General features: G+C 41.4%; 1 protein-coding gene across 17 annotated transcripts in view; it reads left to right on the top strand.

Moving 5' to 3' along the window:
- DCUN1D2 (defective in cullin neddylation 1 domain containing 2) overlaps positions 1-25625 on the top strand; it is a 205591-nt gene that overhangs the window by 116696 nt on the left and 63270 nt on the right. For all 17 annotated transcript variants that reach the window (XM_085622708.1, XM_085622711.1, XM_085622713.1 and 14 more), the window contains 2 exons: positions 19983-20113; positions 24419-24501. In XM_085622708.1, coding sequence (XP_085478834.1) covers positions 19983-20113; positions 24419-24501 — 214 coding nt within the window. The remainder of the gene's footprint in view (positions 1-19982; positions 20114-24418; positions 24502-25625) is intronic.

Genomic DNA, 25625 nt, shown 5'->3' with positions numbered 1-25625 from the left:
ACAAAGCTTGAACATGAGACATTATTTAAGTTTAAGAGATAATGTATCTAGAGTAAACAGTCATTCGCATCATTGATATGAATACAAAATGTGTATTCTGCAGTTCTTACTCCAGTGGCGGCTATTGAATTTTCAAATGGGTGCTTCTTAAATACTGTTATGCAAGAACTACCAGCAGGGGTGGCAACAGATACCCTAAAGGAGAAGTTGAAACACATTGAGACAAATTATGCTTTTATGCCAGTAGGTCAGAGGGCATTTGAGAATTGTTCTAATTCTTTAGGGTCTGTCTAGCAGGCTGTTCCCTCTCTAATAGAGGTTTAGGGGTGCCAGATCTATTCTCTCTTCTGTCCCATACTTCCAGACCTTTGTCTCCCTGGAACTCATCCCCGCCCCACTCAATGAATATTTTTTATTTACTTAATTATGTCTTAATTCTGCGTTTTGCACACATTTGTCCAAATAAATCGACTGAGATGTGATGGGTGTTCCTGACTGTTAAAATAGTTTCAGGATGGAAGTTGCCATGTTTCCTTTAATTTGTTATGTGTAACTTACCACATTCTTTTGTTCCCCCGTACTAGTAAATTGTCACTTGTATAAATAACTGAAAATCTACTTGAAAACTTAAACAGCTATGCAGATCTTATAGCAGCTTACAGAGATGAGGCGGGTTTAGACTACAGATTTATCCTCAAGGCTACACCGATCTTAAAAACTCTTGCCTTGGATAGCAAAGTAAAGAACAGGAATAATAATGTAATGAAAAGCTATTTGTATGAGCAATTCTCCCCCGCGAGGCAATACATGGTCACCATAACAATCAGGACGCACCTTCTCGGACCATGGAAATGATGCTGTAACAACAGCTATTTTTTTCCTGAAAGCAAAATGAATAATCACTCAACTTTCAACTTAAATTATTTTGGATATACTGATTTTGACCCACAGTGTCACCCAGTATGCTATTTTTAAAGCTTCAAATACCGAGTCAAATGGCCATGTTTGCCCACACACTAATTCACATGCTCTACTTTATGTGCCCATTTAATACATCATCACTCACACCCCTCAAAAAAATATGTCTCAGTTCACTGTTGCATGGCCACCTATGCCCTTGTATTCTATGTGCTGCTGTCATATCCCTGGAAAGCATTATGCGCTGGATTTGATCATACCATATCCTTATGGCTGGGTACCAGTGTCATATGTCAGTAACAGCTTTAATATACCTGTGATCAGTCTGATGTACCTATCTACTAACATCATATCCCAGGAGCAGCTTCCTATGGCCAGTGCATGTACCACCAGTATTCTCTTGTACCGCCTTTATATGACAAAAACACCATGCTATGTTAGTCTACAGTATTGCATGCCTCGGTGCAATGCACAGAGACGAGTACAGCCTCACATTCCAATGTAACATCCACCACTACAAGTCTGAAAAAGCTTTCTCTGCTTATTTCAGCCTCACAAGTACAGCATCACCCATGGACCTACATACTTGTACCTCCACATAGGATCTCTTTTACTTTCATTGACTCTCGTTGTGGTCTTAGTGTGGTGCTATTTGGGATTTGGATGTCGATGGATCCCAATCAAAGTCCGCCATCTTGTGTCTCATGAAGCCTGCTGATTTTCAGATATCTTTTGTGTCCAGACAGGCTCGGTCATTTTCAGTCAAGCCAATGGATGGTGGTGTAAGGCTTAGAGAATAAAAGAAAGGGAAAACAGTTTAAGTCTCCTCTTCCACCTAGCAACACACAGCTTCTCTGAAAAGGACTTTTTGCATTTGTTCTGTGTCGTTAATATAGCGCACACTTTGACTTTGTTGTGGCTGAGCAGCACATTCTGTAGTCCTGAGATGACTTTCCCAGCGGTCCAGAGGTTTCTAGCGCACACCAAAGTGCTTGTGGAGATATGCAATTAGTGGAGTGAAAGAGTGTTTCTCTTTTAAGTCAGTGTGTCAGACATAGTGAGTTGCTGGCTTGAAGCTTCAGGTCTGAGGACTGTATCTACTCGCATAGGTGCCTTCTCATGCATTTTGCATGCCCTTTTTGTGACGGATTTCTCGAGTAACTAGGATAGCTTGGGCTGTTGGGTGCCCCGTTAATTTGTATATGTTGGCCCAATTTTTCTTCTGCATGTCACTCCAAAACAAACCTAACAAACCAACCACCGCTGTAAACCCACTAGCTATAGAGTGTCCGTTTTGTATGGAACAATTTGATTTGTTTTTTATAAAACAAAGAAGATGCCCTTAAAGTGCAATACAATCATGTTCCCTTAAATGTCTACGAAGAGAATCAGCTAAACATTTGTTTATTGGAAACGGACACAAATTGGATGATCTAAATTGCCAGCTAAATGTATGGAAATGAGTAAGAACACAGTCTTTACAACCTCTCTAACAAGGACATTTGAAGAACAAGCATTTGCAATGCAAATTGGTCTTGCATTAGTGAGAGTTAGAGGTATTGGCGTTGTAGATGACAATGTCTTTTACCTACCAAAGGAATGAAAGAGGAAAGAATTTGGAAACAGACAGGATGCAAGAGAAAGGAGGAAGATTAAATGGAGATGGAACGAATATGTGGAAAGGGGACAACTGGAGTGAAAATAAAATAAAGGGGAAATGGAAATGGCACAATTAAGACAGAATGATGAAAAAGAGTCACAGAAAGCAAAATTGCCCGAAGATTAACAAAGTAAAGAAAGCGGGAAATAGAGACAAGCAAATAGAAACAGGAGAAGAAAATAACAAACGAGAGCAGAGCAAAACAGAAAAAGGTAAGGTGAATGAAATGGGGCGGAAAGGCATGGTTTGCCAATCCATGTTTCTAATTTCCAGAAATCCCCTTTCACAGATCAACGAAACATTTCATGTGTTAAGATTGTGCAAGCTGTAGCGAAAGCAGCCAATGCATAAAATCAGCATAATAGAAAATTGTTTAAAACTTAAAGGCTTAAAATGTATCCAGTTTCCCCTCCCTTTCGTCATTTATTGCAATAACTGAGTCAGGTGTGGACTACCAACTGGTAGCACAAAAAAACTTCCATCTATTGAGTTCTATCCTGCACATTAAGCCATGCAGGTAGGTAATGTCTTGGGAGATAGCATTTTTAGAGTCGTAGAAAGCACGATTTGGCGATCACAATGTTGAAAATAAAGTGTTCAAATGAATGATCATTATTTTTTAACAAGCACGCCATGATATTGCACATTTACTGTGCTGTGTAATACACTCCACTGTCTTCCATGGCTAGATATGTGCTGCTCAAATAATGTAAATAAAATAGAACGAGTGTGCCTGTGCACTGTCAGGGTCCTGGCTAAAGAGGACATAAATGACATGAAACAGGATCATAAATTCAAAGGTGTTCCAAACCAGGGACTCAAAAATTCGTTTGGCCTTGGACCCCCAAAACCCTTCAAATGTCCATGTTAAAGAGAAATATTTTAATTGGAGCACAAATCTCCACCACACATGTTGCGAGGAGCTGCACATGTGCTAGCAGCAAATCTACAGTATTTGTTCATTGCCATCAACGTGAAGATGCTGTGTACTCTTGAGTTTTAATTTATGGACGTTCATTCTTTAATAGTTCCCCATTTGCATTACATTTGAAATTCACAAAATGCCCATGAATGCTTATTTGATAGGCAACGGTATTCATAAAATATGTTGAGGCACAGGTAACCTGCTTTATCAAGTGGATGGGAAAAATGTGATGATAATATGGCATTCTTATTATTGAATGTCAAAGTAAAATACTGGTACATGGTCAGTCAAAATTAATCTCCTTCAGATGTAATCATTGTTGTTACTTTGAGTTTTCTGTAGAGTGGACTAGATGTAGAATAGGTATTAGGAAAAAGGCAGCAATGAATGGAAAAATAATACATACAGCAAATAAAAATAGTGGCAATGAATATGAGATGGGTTTGACCATATTTTGTTATTGCTTGGTAGCAGAGTGTTTTGTTTTCATTGCTGCGGAGACAGCTTACAAAGACAGATGAGGAAGAAGCACAGGGGTGAGAAGAGAAACTACATTTTACTTTATATTGAGGGACACTCCCATAGGAAGCCTTCTGGTAAGGAATTTCACTCGGTCGAATAGCCGCTACAAATCAGAGTTGTCAAATAGCCACATCAGGTGTGTATAAATACAACCTGAGGCGGCATCCTGGCACTAGCTGTTAGTCACATACAAAGATAAAAGGTGAAAACACCCAACGCAGAAGCCAAATAAATATTCAGATGTGGACAAGCTGCGTACACCTGATCCAGAACAATTTAAAATATGTTTAGCCAGGAGGTTAAAATTCAACCAGGCCGACTCAGCCATTCATCGTGTTGAAGCTCCTTAGACACAGGAAATAGCAAACCTGTAAATGGCGTAAGTCACATAAATGAGCACAGTGGGTGATCTATAAAGTGCCAAGGCTGTTTGTTTAAATGGACAGATTTACAAAGTGCCTTACCTGATGGGGAGGGCTCGGAGTAACAGATGGGACGGTGGAGATTCCTGGCACTGGAAAGGCGAGCGTGTGAGGATGCTGAAACCAGCCCAAAACTCTCCAACTTTGTAAGCCTGTAGCCAGACACTTAGAGGTTCCATAACATCGTCCTCCAGTGCAGCAGGTAAACAGGGTAGCAACTGCAGGAGGCAGATATCCTGAAACCCCCCCCCCCGCAACTTTGGTGCACAACCACAAGCTGTCGACAGGCGACCAGCAAGCCGGGCATACAGCCTACTAGTTTCCACGTCTCACATCCAACAAAGAAGCATTGTTAAAAAGTAAGTGTGGCATATGTGTGAGGCTGTCTCGGCCATGTACAGCCACTGTGAAAAAAATGTAAAACATAAAAAAAATTAACATGAAGCACGCCAGCCGCCCGTGAACCTGCATTTTCCATCCAATAGCCTGTGTAAACAAACTTTCTTTTGTTGCACTGTGCCCGCTTCTCGGATGGCTGGTGCGCTTCATGTTAATTTGTTTGTTTGGCTAAGTGGGCTTTTCTAACGTGCGCTGCGAAAGTGAAAGTGATCGCGATGCACTTCACTTAATGACCTGTGAAAGACAAAACCCTGCTTACTAAATGTCTCGCCAGAGCAGCGCATGCATGCGGTGGCTCAGGCGAGACCTAAAAACCACCTAAATCTGGTTCTACAATTTCAGACAAGTCTCCTGTCTGAATTTGTGTGTAAATGTGGGACGCTGCTAGCTGTTCCCATAACAGGTAGTCTACAGATCAAGAAAGGAATACTCCCCAGAGGACTGCTGTGCAACCAGGGCTGGCGTTTGTTTGCCTGGCAGCAGTCTCCCAAAGGTGAGGGGAAATTACCTCGGCTTTGGAACTCTTTCTGAGTTTTATGCCTGTCCTGAAGCTCCGAGAAGCCTGCCTGCTGCGAGAGGGAAGGAGCCTGCCAACTCTGCAGAATGAAAGACTGTAAAAGGAGCAAGGAGCAAGGACCAGTCCCTTCCCGGTGCCTGTGGGGCACACTGAACAGAGGACTGCTGGAGAGAGAACTGTTGGGCCCAAGTGTCAGAGTCCCCTCAGTCTCTCCATGCCAATTCCTGGTAGAACAGATACTGCAATTGCAGAGGTCTAGTCAGGGCTGTGATAATGTGTCTGGATATGCCTGTACATGATTTCATCTGCACAATTTGTGATCGGCCTGTCTGTGTCATCATCTGCCCACATCGTGACTGGCCTGTGCATGGCCGCAACAACAAGCTACTATCAGCCCATGTAGGACTAATAGCAGAAGACTATTGCTAGCCCAAACCTGGCTGCATCTGTGTGTCCCAGTATGGGAGCTGCAGCAAACAAGCAACTAAACTTATGACTAGACTGAGGGTGACTGCAGTTAAAAACCCGCCACCAATAACTATCCAGGCTTCTTCAGGGACCTGCCGGCACAAGTGTGTGCCCAGCATCATGGCACTGAAGCCAGGAACACCTGCTGTCAGTCTGGTCCGGCCCACGCTTCACCAAGCACCTACACTGAAATAGACTCGGAGAAAGTGCACTGTTGTGTGTGGCCCAAACACCTGAGGCGGAAAAGACGAAGACCTGCCACTCAGCCGGAGTATGCAGACATGCTTGAGGGGTCAAGACAGGCAAGGTTGACCTGTTAAGACAGAATCTAAGCGAGAAGTGGTAGGAGACTGAAATGAAACTTTTTGCACATATTATTTGGAGGTGACTAATATGCACCTAAGATCTATTCATGCTACTACTTGATTTTCCTTGGGGGGGTGTGGGAGGGGGTGTCCACAACCAGAGAGCTAGGAAGGGGTGGGAGGGAGTGTTAGAAGGTGCAACATCAACTCAGATAGCACCTAAAGACACTAAATTGTTTTCGGTGAATAAAAGTGTAGTATTGCCTTTTAGTGTGTAATAAAGTACTTCTCTTCTTGTAAAGTTTAGCAATGTGCTGGAATTCTCCTAATGTATTGTTGAGCTCGAGCACCACCCACACTAACTCTCTGAGAAGCCTATGACTTCTCGCCATTTCTGCCACTGAGAGTCAAGTGCAGAAAGGGTTGTACTCAGTAGCGGCCGGCACAGGTAAGAGTGGTGAGGCTGCGCGTGGCAGAGTGAGACTCTGGTAAGTAGACATACAATGGGAGAAGTTAAATTAAGTTAAAAAATAAAACCACTTAGCTTGTGGTCGTCGCTTTGGGGATATGATGAGCGCAAGGTAGGTGTTCCCTCCCCCCCACTGCTGTACGTCAACCTACCTGACCCCCGCCACACCGCTCTTACCTGTGCTGGCCGCCACTGGTTGTACTTGGCCTAGTTTGCAGAGTCATAATAGGATGGACCTCTGGACATCAGAGGCAAATTACCTCAACCCTGATGGTTGAAACCCAGTAGTCCCTGCTTGCCCTGTAGCCCCCTAAAAGGGCCGGACAAGCATACTCTTTCTCTGTACTTTTGCTTTCTCTTCCCCTGTTGCCTGCTTACTTCCCTTCTCTCGCTTCCTTCCCTTCTCTCACTCCTGCATTGTTTCATGTCTCTTGCTTGTCGTTGACCTGTTAATCTAAACATTTACTGCACGAAATATAAAAAAGACAGATGTTTATAACACTACACCAATAAACTTTAAACTCTTGAAAACCTGTCCCAAGAGGCATGCAAGGATACAACTGAACGGGAGCATGTGCTGTCTGTTTCTGTGAAAAACGGATTACTATTGTAGACTTTAAATGCTCTTGGTTACATAATATGATTTATTCTTTTCACAAAGCTAAACAATCTTGTCCCCAGGTCTAAGAAATAGAATAGCCTGTTAAAGGGCCTTACTTAGCATTCACACTTCTACAGCTTCTATTGCTGTGGTACTCAAAATCTTTTTTACCTGTTGGTCTTACAGGTATAAAATAGAAAAAGTAACCTTTTTGCACAAAAAACATTTGAATTGCAATGGTCAATAGATAATTGGCAAGTTGTACCCAGCACTTATTCTTTGTCTACAGATTTTGTCACTCAAAATTCATTTAAATCCGGCTTACTGATGTTTCACTGGACAAAGCAAACACAAACCTGATGAATTTAAATCCCCGGTATTCGCTAAGAAGCGAAGACTTTCGGGGAAGACTGCAAAATAAATAAATTGATTTTACTTGAGGACAATTTTTCTGGTTTTAGCAGCATTTTCGACAAGTGTGTGGTTCATTTGTACAGTGACAGGCAGGCAACACCATGTTAATGCATTTAAAAAGGAGCAGGTAATTGTATCATCCCTGTAAACTACCACAAGAGTATTGGCAGTGATCAATTCTGCATGATTTACCTGGTTACTTCTTAGCCGTAAAAAAAATTGCTTTGCCGATACCATACGCAGGCAAATAGGAATATCTCACTAATGGGAGTTACACAACCCACTAGTAGACGAGATACTTGCACAGTGGAGGAAAACAAACATCATTTTGTTGTCAACATATGCAAAAGCAAAATGAGAACACTTTGGGGCCTATTAGGATGGCGGGTGGACTTATGTCCGCCCGCCACCCTAGCAGTGCTAGGACCGGCCGCCAGTGGTGCGGCGGTCCCGCACCGGCAATTAGGATGCCACCGCCGCGGTGGCGGTGGCGTCCCGCATACATTGCATTGTGGCGGGTGGTGCTGGAAGCAGCACCCACATCAATGCAATATATGCATGGTGCGCATTTGCATGCACAACGTGGCAGGCACCGTGCGGTGCCTGCCACCTTGTGCATGCAAATGCAGAGTGGTACCATAGGTACCCCCCATGTGCACCATCCCACACACCCCTCCCCACACCCTGCGGGCCTGCAACGGGCCCCAAAGAAAAAACCTCATGCCTTTCCATGGCAGAGCCTCCACCATGGAAAGGCACTTCTTTGCCATCATAGTAAAATGGGACTATATTGCTGTGATTTTCTGCCCAGTAGGCATAATGTGTGGGTGGGGGAGTTATGCGGGCGGTGACTTTTGGCAGGCGGATTGCCACCACCATAGGGGCGGTGGCGATCCGCCCGCTATACTAATCACCCACCTTGTGTCCAGGTGCCCATAATTTCATTCAAGTTGAATGCTGGGTAAAGGAGTTTGTCAAAGATCTTTGCACTAATAACCATGCTACTCGCACCTGCTGGACATGTCGAGGGAGAAAGGCACCAATAAGGCATGTAGCAGGGGGAGTGGCTGAGACATCCACAATCACATATGCTGAACTTAGAACCATGGCTCCTGAAGTCTTTGAGTTGAACACCCGAAATATGGCACAGCGATGGTGAAGTTGTGCATGTTGCAAGAAAGCCCACACATTTAGGCATTCTGCAGCAAAATGGAAACCATTTGTTTCATAGTGTCAGAAAAATAATGACAGACACAAACACCTGATGAGAGATTTATTGATTTACTAAATAACAATTTAAGTTGTGCTTCAGTCACAGTATGTTGACAGCCGTTTTGGCATATGGGTACTTGAGAACAGATCACTCTTTTCAGTCGCAGTAATGCATGTGTATTGGATCCCGTTAAAAAAAAAACAGTATGTCCACCATACTGACTGCTGTCTCAAATATAGAATCCAAACACTTTTTTAAATAGGTTATTTTTAAACTAATGCATAAAATTATTCTAAAACATCTAACATGGAAAGCGGATTTCTTATTAGCAGTTACCACCTTACATAAGAGTCCTGACGATACAATCACCTGGAGTTAGATCATTTCTGATATTCACTTTAATTAAACTATTCAGTTGCTGGTTTTCTTTCAGAATCCCTCAACAGCAGTAAGGGCTATACAGCTTTTAAAAGGGCAATAATGTATTACATTGAAGCAATTAAGAGAGTCTACTGGACACAACATTCTTTATCACAATGAATGGGGACGTCTGTAAACAAAGGTCGGATTCCCAAAGGGATTTTGAAAACTATTCAGATTTAATACTCTTTAGCTGAAAGCCTTTACAAGCAAAACCAAAGGCACACGTGAAAGAAGAATGCTTCATCTTTTCTCGGAAATGTTATCAATTGGCATCTATGGTGCTGTTACATGGTCGTTCATGCATACTTCCACATAACATTACTCCGTAAGAAATTCCTTCTCGTCAGGACGTAATGTTCAGCGAGAGACCGCTTAGGTATTTTTTTGCAACTAATAATTTTTCAAACCTCTGTGTTTAGAAGGAATTTTATTGCAGAACTGATTTACGGCATCTGATGTGACTCTAGAACAGGTTCACAAAGAATAGGCTCACAAGGTGAATGAAACTACTTACCTACCTGTAACAATAGTTTTGAAGCCTAATGCTATTCTGAATTCACATGCAATCCACCCTCTTGGCTGGAAAACGTAGACCTGGCCATAATTCCGAAAAAGTAGAAGGCAGGACAGTATCATAAGGGAAAATATCCACATATAGTGGTCATGTATTGGGTATTGATGGCTTAAAGGATCAATGCCCTCCCAAAGCTGACCCCCCCCCAAAAAAAACGTTTTGTTTACAAAAGACCTGTCTAGCCCCAGTTACTAGCATTTTAATCTAGAATAGCCTCAAGCTACTAAACTGTTGTTCATGGTAAATAACTAGTGACAAAGGTAAAAGACGTATCGAACAGTATTGTGCAGACTCTACTGGAGACCTCAAAAGATCAGATACCTGTAAGATGGCTTTGACAGTGGACAGGGTACTGCTGTAAAGACCGTTGGTATTAGTAAGGTAGCTGACCAATGCATTCATGAAACCTGTCCCTGCAGGTTAAGAAAGGGTTCCTACAGGCATGTGTCTGTGTACCAAGTGATAAAAACGTTTAGTCTTTTCAAAATAGATTACCTGTTCGATACAAAACCAGTCAGTACATTACCTTGGAAATGTACAGCTAGCTACTTGGAATCAGAATCCGGTCATGTTACCTTTTTGTCGATCAGGTCTGAACCAAATCCCTGAAGCAGACTGAAAATTGCAAGTGTTTCTAATGGATACTCACTCCTGCTTCTTTATTAAGTGAACCTTTGTGCAGGGTAAAAGACTGGATTTGAAAAGTTTCAAGACTTTCCTTATCACCAGTCCTAGGGGGCGCCATGTGGCATTCCAATCAGTGTTCACACAGTTGACACACACTTGTACAATTAAAGTGCGCAGGATCTGTTGATGCCAGTTCCTTTTTGCCATGCTTCTATAGATCTGGAATCTAGGGTTGTTGGGGAATCCTTCACCAATGTTTTGGCATTTGTCAATATTTGGATATTTTTCTGGGATATCTCCCCGATACAAGCACCGTAATGCTGCAGCATAATCTCACAGCGCCTCGACATCTGCACTGGTGAAGCAGCCACGCTTTACAAATCCTAATTGATTGATTGAGAATGCTCTACTTCTCTGCAACCAATATTGGTATTGGAACCACATTGTGAATATTATGGTGTCTGGGTCCTCGGCACAAAGGAAATTTGGTGATGTTTCCCTTTCCATGAATCCCAAAGCAGCCAGGGACAGGAAGGAAAAATGAGTGATGGCTAATCAAATTGCTTGTGGTCTCCCTTTAGACAACCATCTGGAGCCCACTCCTGATCTTGTACCAAATTGCCTTAACACCATCACAAGGTGGACAAGAGATTATAGACTTTTTCCTTTTGAGCATTGTGCTCGGTGCTGAAGATCTAATGAAATGTCTTATTCCTCTTCAGGATATCCTCTTCAAAGCAGACTCCAGTGCTGAAGCCTGTTTCGTTCCCTAAAAGGATTTCTGATGTTCATACTTCATGGAGGCCATATTAGCAATCTTTGCTCAAAGCACAGACAGTTCATCTTTGTTTTTTTAAGGCGGCAGTTGCAGCAGATCTTATTCATATCCTATTCAAATGTGTCAAGGTATATTCCCTATGGAGGATGATTACCGCAAAGGAGATTACGTTGTTGTTCCACTGGATACTAAAACGCAACTGATTGTGGATCTACAGGGTCTTAGTTGTTTGGATACCTCTCTTGATGATTTGTAGTCACCGGAAGATCTCCCTACAGCAGATCACTTGCAGTTTTCTGTTGTGATCCACAAAGCGGCAGAGACGCCTTCGATGGGGGTTCAGGTTGCTATGGCAAAAACATCTCTCTTTCTGGAAAGTTTAACAAGAAAATGGGCCACTGAGGGTTTAGTGCCTTTTGAAGAATCCCTTATGAGTCATTAGTCAGAAGCAAAGGAGATATCTCATTGTTCTGCAGTTTCGAGAATTCACTCATGAAGAGCAAAGTGTAATCAACTGTATGAAAAGCTTCTAAAATTCCCCAAATTTGGACATGAATATTGATGGCTCATGCATTTCCAGTGAAAAGGAACATAATTCACTTGAAAATGAGGCATGTCGGTGTTGGCATTTTCGGCCTCTTCTATAGTGAATTAGGTTTGACTCGTGTCCTCCATCTCAAGACACCTACTGGGGCCAGACTCACTTAATTCCTTACTTGAAAGCAGGGAAGAACACCAGATCTATGGGTTCAGATAATCAAATTGGGATAGTCCTGCTCTTCTGCAGGTACTCCTCCTTCATTTCCAATCCTCCGCTTGTCCCACCCTCTCACACCTCTTGATGAAGCAAATTGTCTCCTTATTAGCCAAGGGTGTTGTGAACATAGTTTCTTTGGACTAGAGAAATCAACGATGTTACTCCAGATAGTTTCTGATTCCCCCAAAAAGGCAGAGGTATTAGGCCTATCTTAAAGCTTTGGTGATTGAACACATTTCTAAGAAAAGATAAATACAAGATCATGATCCTCTTAAACATTTTTGTTGCCCTACAGCCTCATGACTGCCTGGTGTCTCTGAATTTACAGTACCCTTATTTTCATATTCCAATAATTCCCTATCACATTCCTTATCTGAGGTTTATAGTCCGCAATTAACTTTTGCAGTTGAAAGTACTTCCTTTTGGACTGACTTCTGTCCCACAAGTTTTCTCAAGGTTTCTTGCTGCGGTTGCAGTAGAAGGCACATTCTTTCAAGAATAAAGCTCCCTTCAGATCTCTTTACCAGGGTTACAGTATTACTTTAGTATGAATAGCGCCAGAAATAAAGTCTTGCCTTATTTCTTTAAAAGATTTCTCTCATCTTCCCCTCTAAGTTTCCTATAGAGCTTGCTCTCTCACACAGAAGCCTCTCACATACATCTCTTTTGCTGTGCCTATATACACCAGCGTGTTTAATACTGTGTCTTCTAAAATATCTATCCTCCACAAATTGTCAGCAAGGGGTATTCTTGTATTATGCACTGTCAAAGAAAAAACATTGGTATCAAAATTGATTCCTATTGAGGCTTCACATGAGGCTTCTCCTAGCCCTTAATGCATGATTTGCTGGTTCCCAGACTGAAAACCTGAGGGCATGTTTTGATGGGTTAAGTTTTGATGGCCATAATGGGTCCAGGAGATGCCCACTCCTGTTACCTACTCTTCATGCACTACCTGATGATACTTGGATGACTATCTGCCCTTCTCAGTCCTATTTGAAATGTGTCAAAAATGTCTTGTCTTCGGAGTAATATTCTTTGTTGATATCTAGCCTTTCCCTTTTCATTGTTTATCTTGTTTTTGCCACCATAATCCTTGCTGGGAGTCTACATGAAGCAGTCACTAAGTCGCCATAGAAAAATATATTTCTGCTATTCAAGAGCTTCCCTTGGATTATTTCCATACTGCGATCATGCCTTTTAGGAAATGTATTTAGGTGAACAATGCTTTCCTCTTTACTACTTTATTCCGTTGAGGAATCTGAATCTCTCGATCACATCATTGCCTACCAAGCACTGTAACAGTTGGCCTTGGAGATTTTGAAGTGAAGACTTGAACAGTTTACATCTCTTCTTGCTGCTTAACCTGCGGGGGTGGAGAAAGTGGAGGCAGGCAGACTTTTCCACATGAAAGGAAGCACAGCACATTTATCTTCCAATGAATGTTCAATTTATGGTCCTTTCCCGAATCACCTTTCCACCTCGGGATACAGTAGAAAAGGCCAGAAGATTCAATTGTGGAATGGTGACCGTGAGGGATTTACAGTGAAAGCTTTCCTGGTAACTGGTTTGGAAAGCTCCTTGATACAATTTCCCCATCTGGTAATTTGTTGAAGCTGTACTGAAGTGCAGGAGCATTCTCAGACCGGTGTTAGCCATAATAGACACCAAAGTGTGCAGTAAATTATGCCTTCATAGTGAAGTTTATTAACTTGAAGACAAGCTGTAAGATAGTCTCACAATAGCCAACAACAGCAGTCAGCACCAGGCTTGCTTCTGAGTAGTGTGATATATTTTTATGAAAGTGTTGCACTCCACACACTCCCTTCCTTCATTTTAAAGCAAATCTAGGATTTCTACTTCAATCCATAGATCATTTTCTCTGGGGAAAGGATGTGGCATAATGGCCAGAGCGGCCAACTTTGGAGATGGGGGAACCAGGTTCTAGTCTCGCGTCGGCTCAACATCTTGTGCTTTGGGGGAAATCACTTAATCTCCCCATGACTACAAACAATTAAGGTGCCCTGTAATGTAACTGGTGCTCATGTAAAGCATTCCAATACCTATGGTGCGAGATTGCGTTATATAAAACTGCAAAAAAGAAGTCGGACTGTAGTTGGCCGAGTAAACTCTACTCTTTCTCGTCAGTCAAGGCTTACATTTGTTAGAGGTTTCCAACCCAGAAGATATGCAAGCAGTCTGGGCGTTGGGGACTCCTTCCAGCCTGTCCAGGCACACAAACCTACAGAGCTTCTATTGCATTCTGGATGTTATCTTTTATTCTTTCTTTCTTTAACCTGTTGTACAACAACAGATTCTAATACATTATTTGCAAAAACGACTAACTGCTTTTTGGCGTGTTTCATTTCACAGTACGGGTTCTGCTTTTATTCTTTTTGTCTGCATTGAACATCAGGATCAAGGCACCTTGGGTTTAAGCAGGTTTTGGAAAGGGTGATGGTATGGCCTTATAGTGTAATGAATAAAGTACCCTCTGCTTGTTTATAAGAAGGATATTTAAAGTAATCTCGGAATTCCATGACTTAATAAAGGAACTTTGCCTTCTGCCTCTTTCCTCTCTATGGTCATGGAACACTTCAGTCAATATCCTTATAGCAGAGGGTACTTAATCTCATATATCTCTTCTCAGAGAGTCATAGGTATACAGTATCAGCTGCACATCGATTTTTATATGCCGCATGTATTTTGAAATCCCGGCTTATTGCATAAATTCCAGATTCAGACCTCTTGTTCATTTAGGATAGCCAATAAAAAGACGCTTTTTTGAATTCAGACAAGTGGCTTCCTACTGTTTGCCTGGTTCCTCCTGAGAAATGTTAATAAGCTTTAGAAAGGTGAATGTAAGGTAAAACAATATATTCATCAATGAAATATCTTCTCTGCTTTAGTCATTGAGTTCTTTCCATTCACAGCAACCCACCACAACTCTGGTAAAGTTGCACCTCGGATCTGAAGTTACAAAAGAATCATTTGTAGAGGTACACAGAATGAGACTCCTAGAGGGGTAAAAATAGGGTGGATGCATGAGCGATTGACATCACCATGTAGATCTGGGGCCGTATTACTCAAAGTACCCATGGGGACACAACAGGTGTTTGCGGCCGCTTTGCTCACTCCGGGGCACTTTGGTAATACAGAAGGGGCCGCAGACGCTTGTGCGGCCCCTTCTGTAACACCGATAGCCCAGGCACACATAAAGCGCAAGCTTTATCTTCAGGGGGAGTTTCCTCATTTGCATGTGGGCATGTCCTATGCAAAAGAGGGAATCCCTTTGCCTCTGCCTCCATGCCCTATTACAGATGCAAACGCAGAGGCAAAGACACTCTCCGGAGGCACACTGACAGTGTACCACCTAAAAGGTGGCGCACTATCAGTGCTCCCCTGAAAGCAGCCCTGTAGAGGGTGAGAAGGGGGTCTCATGGACCCTTAGATACCCTCTTTGAAAGTCCAGCCGGTTTGCCGCCTGCACTGCGAAAACACAGAATGGCTTCTAAGCACTCACTCTGTTTTTCACATGAATACGCTGCCCCCAGGGCAGTGCGAGTTCATGGCTGCTCTGGGGCAGCACATTCATCATAATAAAGCGCATTTTCCTTTATTGTGCTGGGCGCACCTTTTAAAAGGTGCCCCCAGCGCAATTAAGGAATACGCGCCGCAAGTATAATGCGGCCTCTGGAGGTCAGTCTCCTATACTGGCTTAATACTGCTGCTGTAACATGAAGGAGTGTAAGCGTGAAAATCCAGAGTTTTCTTCTCAGTGAGTAGTGGTTTCCTTTGGTCACTGGCTATTGTACCAAATATGTCCAGTAACTATTGATATACTGCAGACATTCCTACTGTTGAAAAAGTGCTGTTCGCAAGATAAAATTACTTAACAGGCATATGTTCTCTCTTGAACCGTCTGAACTCACAGTAGAAAACACCACCTTAATTAAAGGGTTTGTTTAAAAAAAAAAAAAAAAAAGTGATCTCATCCTGTTAGAGGTTAAGATCCATAAAAAAAAAATGGCATGGAATGTGGTCATTATGATTAATAACATCTGTTGTTGTTCAGACGTGCAGGATACTACCAGTGTGCGTATGTACATCACATATATGCTTCAGCATCCTTTTACTGAGTGTGCTTTGACTTCATCAGTCATGAATTTGCAGATTCAGGAGCCCTGCTATTGAGATGATCTTAGTTGACATTTGTTCCTTTTTAATTGAACTGTTGTGTGACTCAGTTTTGTAGTGAGCTGGTGTTAAGTTATTTAGTTTTTTAAATGTGTGTGTGTGCATGTATGTGCTGGTGTTCATGATTCACTGTCATAGCTCTGAAGCAACACAGTTCCTTGGTTTGAGTCCGGAGAGAAATGTACTGAGATCCTCCTAATAAAGCGGTAAAAGTAGAAGGGTTAAGGTTTTTCTGTTTTGGACTGTAGTAGTTGGTGAGTGCTGAGAACTTCCTTGATGATGGATGAGGCATTCCATGAAGAGAACTCTTTTCTGTAATGCTGGACGGATCGGGCACAGATCTAGTTTAGGAAGGCTTTGTCTGTGTGACTTTTGTTTGCTTTTTCTAATTTCTCGATTTTCAGCCTGGAAATTTTTGCTCCTTCCAGTGAGTTCACCTGCAGATATTTTGGGAACAAGTCCCTCCTCACCTTTGGTGGACTGATCGCCTTCTTTTTCAGTTTAGGACCAACACTCCGTCCCCTCCCCCCCCCACCACCACCCACCCACCCCCCCCTTAACCTGTAGAGTAAGTTGGTCTTGGATGTACCATAAAGGAATTTTAAGAATGCCTGATTGAAGGCTGTCCAAGCAACTCTGATGGTATGCTAGAGATGCTGAATGAAGTCATTTGTGACACCTTAAATAATGGAATACTAACAAAACAAAAACCTCCTCTGGAAGTTCCCGACCCCAAATTATCTGGCATATGTATTCCTTAAGAGAGATTATATTTGAAACTAGACTAGCTGAGTGGGCCTGGAGAAAAACTTAAACCAAATGTGCGAAAATAATTCGTAAAATCAGTCCAATTAAATAGTTGTTGGAAAGGTCCCAAATAGGCAAAACCTAAGAGTCTCTGTTGAAAAACTCAATCAGTCTGATAACTCCTCTGTCTGTGTTATATCATGTAGACATTTAGCAAACTGTGTCTCTTCTCACATAGATTTCACAGGCAACTAGTTTCCTGTTTCTCTTAAAAGTTCAAAATCCATAAAACTTTAGGGACATGTTCTCTTCTAACGGATCGTGCACTTATCCATTCCCAGAAAAATTATCGGAGCCTTCCTGCTTATCTTAATTTTAGCTCAGATTATGTTGTTCTAGCCTCCATTTCGAGCAGCCGAATTTTCTCCCCAGTGGATCCCTGCCCTGTAGTAGTTCTTTTGTCAGTGGGGTTTGTATTACGAGCTATGCGGCACGGCTATGTAATTCTAGCCTATTATCTGAGGTGGTACCAGATTCGTTTTTAGGAAGGGTTGGTTTGTCCACTCCTGAAAGCCTGTCTTTGGCCCTAGTGGCATCCGTAACTAACTACCAAACGATTGCGACATGAAACAGAAAACCTCTCTCTGGGTTGTGTCATTGTTGACATTCTTGATTTAGTGGGGCTGCAGCAGGACTGATCATTTTGGATCTCTACACTGAATTTAACATGGTGGACCCACACCTATCATTGTGCTTTGGAAATCTGTGCCTACTGTGTCCCACATATCAAGACAGAATGCTCTGAAAGGTGTGCCTGCTGATATCTGGCTACTAAGCTTCAGAAAAGTCACCTATCTCAGTTTGAGAGATTTCGAAAATGGCCTGAATATGCTCGAAAAACCTTTCTTTTTTTTGTTAAGGTGTTTACATTGTATTTTAGGGTGTATTTCTGCTGTTATTGATTCTTGTCTTCTTGCCATGGAACCTTTTATGCAGGAAACATAATGAAATGGGTATTTTAAGTGGACTGTACTGAAAGTGATTGCTGCTAGGAGAGATCAAGAGCTGAATAAGCGTTGACACGCCATTGTTTATTTTTAGGTCTCGCCTAGACAGCGCTAGCGCTGTCTCTTCAAGACATGCAGTATTCAGGATATGGGTATGAAGCTCCGCCCACTTTCCACCCATCTTTTTAATTGGCTCATGCCCCTGTCCTCTGTAAATGGTGGCTTTTCATTTGTTCAATAGGCTTCGTAGTCCCTTTTTAGTACAGCCTTGTCTCCTCTTATAAACTCCAATGAGAACACCCCCTTGTTATATGTGTTGTTACTCCCTAGGTTTTAATTACAGCCTCAGAGCACTATTTTCTTAAAGGACTTCAGGGTGGACACATGCTTCGTCCTAAGCAAGGCTGGCAACCTTCTAAAAATTTCCCTTCATCAGCTCCAACCTAATCAGGATTTAATATAATAATTATTTTGTCACATTTCAAAGCAACTAATTGTATATATGTCCTCTTAGTTCTGTCTTGCGTGCAATGCATTAGTGGTTGGGTGGATATAGCATGTCTTCTGCAGGGTGCAGTATTATATGTGGCCAAAAGAGTTCCCATGGGACCTCTTCTGGCCACATATGGTACTGAACCCTGCTACATGGCTAGGTAAAAAAGTTGGCATTTATAATGCCAATAACTCCAACTTTGCAGGGTGCTGTACTAAATGTGGCCAAATAAGGTCCCATCTGACCTCTTTTACCATCATATGGTACTGCACCCTGCAACATGGCTAGGTAAAAAATATTGGCAGCTATAATGCCAATAACTCCAACAAATGCAAGACCGATTGCATTTCCAATGCAATAGATCTTGCATGTGTTAAAGTTGGAGCTGTTTGCTTTGAAAATGACAATGTTTTTTACTTTTGCTTTTTTCATACCATTGGCAATAGTGCTATGCAAATATAATAAATCCACTGCAAATAAAATAACAAAAGTAAAAAACATTATTATTTTCAATGCCAACAGTTCTAACTTTTAACAAATGCGTGACCTATTGCTTTGGAAATGCTTGTTTTAACTTTGTCTGGCATCCATCTATCTATCCAGCTCTCTGCGTGTTGGCCTGTTCTATGAGCTGCGTGTGCTTCTATGTCCTTTGTCCATAACTTCGTGTGTGGCTGCCTATCCGAGTAGGAGTTGCTATGTCTTCTTTGTCTGGGTGCCAGTGTATCTGTTGATGTGTGAAAAGGGTGTTTGTATGCCCTTTGGTTACGTTTTAAAAGTACCTGTAAATGTTGTTTGTGTGCATTGGGTGCCTATTTTTGAGTTGGCCTTTGTGTCATGTCGCCTATTGCTCTGGGTGACTGTTCGTGAGCGTCTGTTATCTATACTCTGTGCAGTAGCTAAACCTATTGACTTTTTCAGTGATTGTTGTATTGTATTGCAGTTGAAGGTTAGGTGAGAGAAAGATTGCTGGGATGCTAAGTTGTCTGGCTGAAAGTTGGCAAGTCTAAGCAGTGGGAATCTCCCATGTTTTGTGAATGCCATGACCACTCCTGTGAGTGAATCGTTTACAGTGTAGAGAAATAGTTTCAGTAGTTATCCAGTGAGGCATTTCGGGAGGATCGAGGGGAAGAAATCTTGGTTAGCAGTTACCTTGAGAGCAGCGATTGCTGCATTTGAGAGATTCTTGAAGCTGGGCTATTTTGTTATTTTGTCTGGTGATTTGCTTTGGGCTGTCTTGTTGACCTTGACAGCGAACAATGCTTTAATGGCGTTGCGTTTGTCTTCCTAGTGGGTTGTAGGTGTGTCTGGCATGTGGTTGACGTGGTATCATGGCTTAACCCGAGGGCTCAATTCTCAGGTTTGCTGGGTGGTGAAACAAATGCACCGCAGAGCATTTAATCTATTTCAAAGAAAATACGTCAGTTGAAAAATGATTGCTACCTCTCACAAATTTGCTATTTTAAAAGATTTGTTTGCTCCAAGTAATCGATGGGGTAATGTCTGTCACAAAAATGTCACCATTGTGCATTCTCTTGTTCAACAGGTGCGACAGCACGGAAAAGCTGAAGGCGGTATTGCCAAGATTAGAACAAGAACTTAAGGATGCACTAAAGTTCAAAGACTTTTATCAGTTTACATTTAATTTTGCTAAAAATCCTGGACAGAAAGGTTTAGGTGAGTAAAAAACATACAACTAAACCGACAGGTGGTATTATCTCAAGTTTCAAGTGATTATAAAAGCATGCTGCTGCATTACGGAACCAAATAAATGAGAATACCAAAATGACAACACATCTCCTTAGCTACTTTAAATTGGTAAACTTTTATACATCAGTGACTTAGAGTAGGACCGAAGAATCAGTTGAGTCTTATCTTTTTTTCTATATTTGTAAAGAGCTAAAACCAAGGCTCAGAATACACAATGAATGAGGTTAGAATGCAGACTGATTTTTACTCGTCTCCTTAAAGTCATAAGGTCTCTTGTTTTACTCTTATTGTGGTCACTGAGCAGGGGTCTTAGAGTTTGGTACAGAGATTGGTAATTCAGGTAGTAGTAGTGGTAGTAGTAAATGAGCTGGTAATGTGCTTCAATGATGTTCATGTGTTTTTAGATTGAAGTGGTTGTGTGGTGCTGCACCACTTTGTACCTGGCCACTGCCTCTGGTGGGACCCATCTCTGTTTTATTCTACGCCTTAGAGACTACGTTTTCCATATTCTAAAACAGTGGCACCATTGTGTTAAATCTTTTTGACATAGCTATATTTAAAATTCTAATTTTTGCAGACGTTACATCAGTTCCATGATTATTTTTGTGACATGAGAGCGAAGATGCCCTGAACTTGTCCTGTAGTTTAAGCAAAAGAAAATCACTCTAGCCCCATTCTGTGTCTGCTGTTCCTGCAAAAGCATATCATTGAGGATATTTGATTAATTAATTCCAGGAAGCTTAGACTCTAATGGCCATATTTAAATTGGCTTTGGGCATCTGTAAATGATTTGTGTGTGCTTCCTCGAGTACACTTTAGTTTGTGTCACTGTTTGGCCCTTAATGGTGTCCCTCCTAAGTGACTTCTAAGGATGATAGTCCCCACACCCCCAACTTTCTCCCCCTCTCCTTAATTTCACTGTGCGACTTTACATATGAAATTAAAGTCTTTTTTCCAGTATCAAAGTGTTTTACTATTGATTATATGTAATTTAATTCATATGCATTATGCCCACTCTAAGATGCCCTCTTTCAAAATTACTTTAAACCCTTATTACAGTAATTCTGCTGCTGCAGATGAAGTACTTAGCGGTTCCCAGTGCTCCTGGCCATTAGCTGTCTTTTTAAAAAAAATATATAATTTTATTGCAATTATGTCAAAGCAGAGGATGTCACAAGGCAGTGGAAGCAGCAGAGGACCTACCTGCCCTCCTTTTTATGTTATGTGCATTTGTAGAGCGCACTTACACCCGGCGGATATTCTGGAGCTGCGCAGGTGTGAGTCTAGCCACGCCCCGAGCACCCAGGTCTTTAGTTTCTTGAGGAACTCGAGAAGAGAGGAGGAAGCTCTGATGTGATGCAGAAGGGATGTAGTAGAAGGCCCAACCTTCAGATCTAATTCTGTGTATGTGTGAGCTGTGTGAGAAGCAGTCTGGCTTAGCGGATGAGTCTGGAAGGTTTATGAAAGGAGATATGGCTATTAAGTTCGGCAGGGCTAATGCTACTTAGTTCTTTGAAGGTGAGGGTGAGCCTGTGCACTCTTGTGTATAGGGAGCCATTGGAGCTCCTTGAGGTGCAGCTTGATGTGTGTGGGAGGTTGAGGGTGAATCTGGCTGTTGAGTTCTGGATGGCTTTTAGTCTTCAAATGAGTTGTTTGTTGATTCTGGTATGAAGGGAGTTCCCATAGTCCAGCTTGCTGGTCGCAAAGGCATGTGTGACGGTTTTGCTGGTGTTGCTTGGGAGCCATTTGAAGATTTTCCGCAACCACTTCAAGGTGTGGAAGCGGGAGGCTGTGACAGCATTGATTTGCGTGGTCATGCGCCATTTGCTGCTGTTGATGATCCAGAGGGTCTTGGTATGGGTGCTTGGTTGGCTATACATGTCCAAGTTCGACCGGCCACCAAGAGTACCCAGACGAGGTGGTTTTCTGAAGATCACGACTTCAGTCCTGTGGGTGTTGAGTTTGCGACAGTTAGTTTTCCTCCTGTTGGTGATTCCATTAATGTAGGCGGCGAACTTGTTCCGAGATTTGGGAGTCTTTTCCGAGAAAGAGAGTATGAGTTCAGTGCCATCGATGTAGGAATGGACATTAATGCTGTGTGCGCAGAGAATGCTGGTGTAGTGAATCATGTAAGCGTTGAACAGGATTGAACGGAGAGACAAGCCTCCTTATACAGGTCACATTGTGCCGGAGAGGTTCTATTACTGTGGCTTCCTTTCCAATGTAAAGGTATAGCAAAGAGTATGTGAACATCCTCAAAAGGGCATGGGTTGATCCACAGAGTGATGGACAACCTACTGAGCCAATGCCTGAAGGGGCTCACCTAGACAAGCAAATGGCTGCAGATATAGAAAAAAGATCCCCTTTTTCTATAATTTCTTATGCTGTTGTGTAGTGTATCTTGTGAGAGCTGTCTGTAGCGAGACATCCATTTATCCTAAAGCTTACTCTATTCTTGTGTGATAGCTGAAAAAAAAGTAGCTACAGACTCGAGATTCTTTATCCAGATTAAAAATAGATACTTGAAAAAAGGTTTCCTAATGTTTTATAAATATATACTTTTAAACCTAATTCATCCATAGAGACAGGGATCAATATTAAGCCAGCCATGAAAGCTCACCATTTGCTCCCTACTGAATTCTAGATCAAATTGAAAGAAGTACTCATTATGCTTACTGCGATAAAAGTCCCTACTATCTCGAGGGTTTGACATGTCACCATGCTCCCGTTAATTCTTCTAAACTTTCTTTGAAATGTTTTTTATTTTTTTCACCGTCTGCATTCTGCAGTAGTTTACGTTGTCTTTGGCACTTGGGCCATTTTCGTAGGTTTGGACAGTGAGGATTTTCACAGATCTGAAATTGGGATTTCCTTAATTTATTTCTTCAGATATTCCAATTCACTTTTTCATGTGGCGATCAGACATGTATTTTTGATAAGGATTGATAAGGATTTTACATTTTTCATGCAGCTTAGTTTCTAAAAGGTACAAATACCTAACTTAGAGGGCACCGCCATACTGTGGTTTAACCTTTGACAATCTGAGTAGTTGATAAACTGTTCTACCCTATTTTCTATAAATGATTGTTCCTTCGCTGGTGGGTACGAAAAAAGAGTAGAACCTTGCTTAATATGGGTACATGGTGAACGTTACCCATGCATATGGCCATTACTAAAATTCCTTTGAGGAAAAGGAATTGGAAAAGTGATTACAAAAAAAAGATGCAGCACAGTTCAATTTTCCAAAGTGAATAATTAATCTAATTTTTTCAATTGTACTAAAGTGCAGTAGTACCATATAGGTGTAAATTTAGTGACTAAAACCAATTAAAACTCCTGCATTCCATAAGATGTGTCTGTTACCAGTATTTGGATACACACATGCTATACCCCAAATAATTCCAACTTCCGCCTGGAATCCCCCACCTTCTTTGTCATCTTCAGCTATGCTTGCAAAGTAGTTTTGGTGTGCAAAGTGTGTGCCTATTTGTATTCCTGATTGTGTGTGGGTGCTTCATTGGTAGATACACAGGGTCTGATTCAGTGTTATAGGCATACACCTTTTTGGGGGGGGAGACAATACATGGCATTTTCTAGGATTACTGCGGGGAAGCTTTCCAAGACTACTTACATGCGTAGTGTTACACATGTATAGATGGAACTATTGTGCAGTACGTATGTAGAAATATAATGCAAGGGTATTTGGACTGTAGAGCCTTTTCTTTCATTTTTCTGCATGTAAACTGTTTGCTCTTGAAGAAGCTCCTGCCATTACATCATCGCCAATCGTTTTTGTCACAGCCCCCCTGGATAGAAACTTACTCCTGCAATTGACTGTAAGAAACCTTCAATTGCATCCAGGGAAGGAATGCACCAGCTTAGTTTTTGTGACTGCCCACAACTTTCAAGTTAGTGGGTGCTGACCAACTTAAGAAAACATCCCTCACCTGGAGTGCCAAAAAATAGTGTAATATTACGCACAAACAATTCCCTTTACGAGTATTAATTCACCTTCTGTTAGAACCAAACATGGGTTAAAATCTTTTAAGTAAAGGTATGTGTGAATTTCTGCATTCAAATTGAAATTCTAGTTATGAAGGTGTTAGCAGGTTTTGCGGTGGCAACTAGAAATACATTTAAAAGTGCCTAACATACTTGTATAGAATGTCAGATGTATAATGGAAAAAATAAATATTAATCCGCCATGTACACAGCACTGTTTTTTTTATTTTTTATTTGAAATGCTCTGAAACATTTCTTTGTTTTTTTCAGATTTAGAAATGGCAGTTGCATATTGGAATTTAGTTTTGTCGGGAAGGTTTAAATTTTTAGATCTCTGGAATACGTTTTTATTGGTAAGTAAAAATTGAATTTATTGTGAACTAAGACATACATTGTACAGTTATGCTGCCTTAAAGGATTATACCTGGCTACTGCCAGTGCTTGAAAGCTGTAGGGGTGAAGACTCGGTCGAGTGTATAATGTAATGCAAATTGTTCTAAGAATTTAAATCACCAGGCAGATGTGGAGATTTTCCGTTTAGTTTGTTGTTTTTTTCGTTTTCACCTGCCTTATTTCAGCTCATTGTGGTAAAATTGAGGGCACAAATAACTTACGGTCGTTGTCTTCCACTTTTATTTGTCATTTTTTGCCACATACAGTACTTATCATGAACTTATGATGTAGTGGTTTCTTTTGCAATTGATGTTTTATTTCGTAATTGTCATAGATTATCGTCCCACTGTTTAGTAAAGTGAGTATGGTCTTGTCGTATATATCTGAGGTGCAACGCGAGAAAACTTACCACTGACCAGTGAGTAAAGGCACTGGCAGTCTATTGCAGTGTATCATGTTTTTAAAATATCAGTGTTGATGATGTTTAGTTATGACCTGCCCACACTAGTCTAAACCAGTTTTATTTTAAGTTTTTGTATTTCTTTACTGCGGAATATTTTTCTTGAATATTTTTTAGGAATTGGTATACTTTGGACCTGTACAAAAGTTAATTATTGCCCCTTATAAAATATATATATATATATATATATGTATATGAATTGCTTTTTATATACCATAGACGTGTACATCATGACTCGCCTCAACTTACAAATTAAAAATGTTCTTAATGCATAAGTTGATGCAAATCAAAAATATTCCACAGTAATCAAACATTCTACTATCTCACTGTAAAACATGTTAGTGGTTTTGCCATGTATCTGTCCTATCAAAAATCCTTTCTCTTAAAGAAATATTCCTGAAAACGTCTTACTTATTACTCGATCATTTGTGTTACATTTTTCAGGAAACTGAACAGAGTTAAACTGCAATTGTTGCATGGGTCTTTTTCGCAGTAATTGTGCACGGTCGTGCAATGGGGTTTGTCTGCTTTTATTCACTTTATAAACTATCCTCTACAAGTGAAGTGGTCTCGTTTCTTGTCATATCTAACTTGCATCAATGCACCCTGGTAGGCTTCAAGTTT

The sequence above is a fragment of the Triturus cristatus genome, chromosome 8, assembly GCF_964204655.1.
Source record: "Triturus cristatus chromosome 8, aTriCri1.1, whole genome shotgun sequence".
In the NCBI taxonomy this organism is placed as follows: Eukaryota; Metazoa; Chordata; class Amphibia; order Caudata; family Salamandridae; genus Triturus; species Triturus cristatus.
The sequence above is the reverse complement of the archived record's forward strand: the minus strand, read 5'-3'. Positions and strand labels throughout refer to the sequence as shown.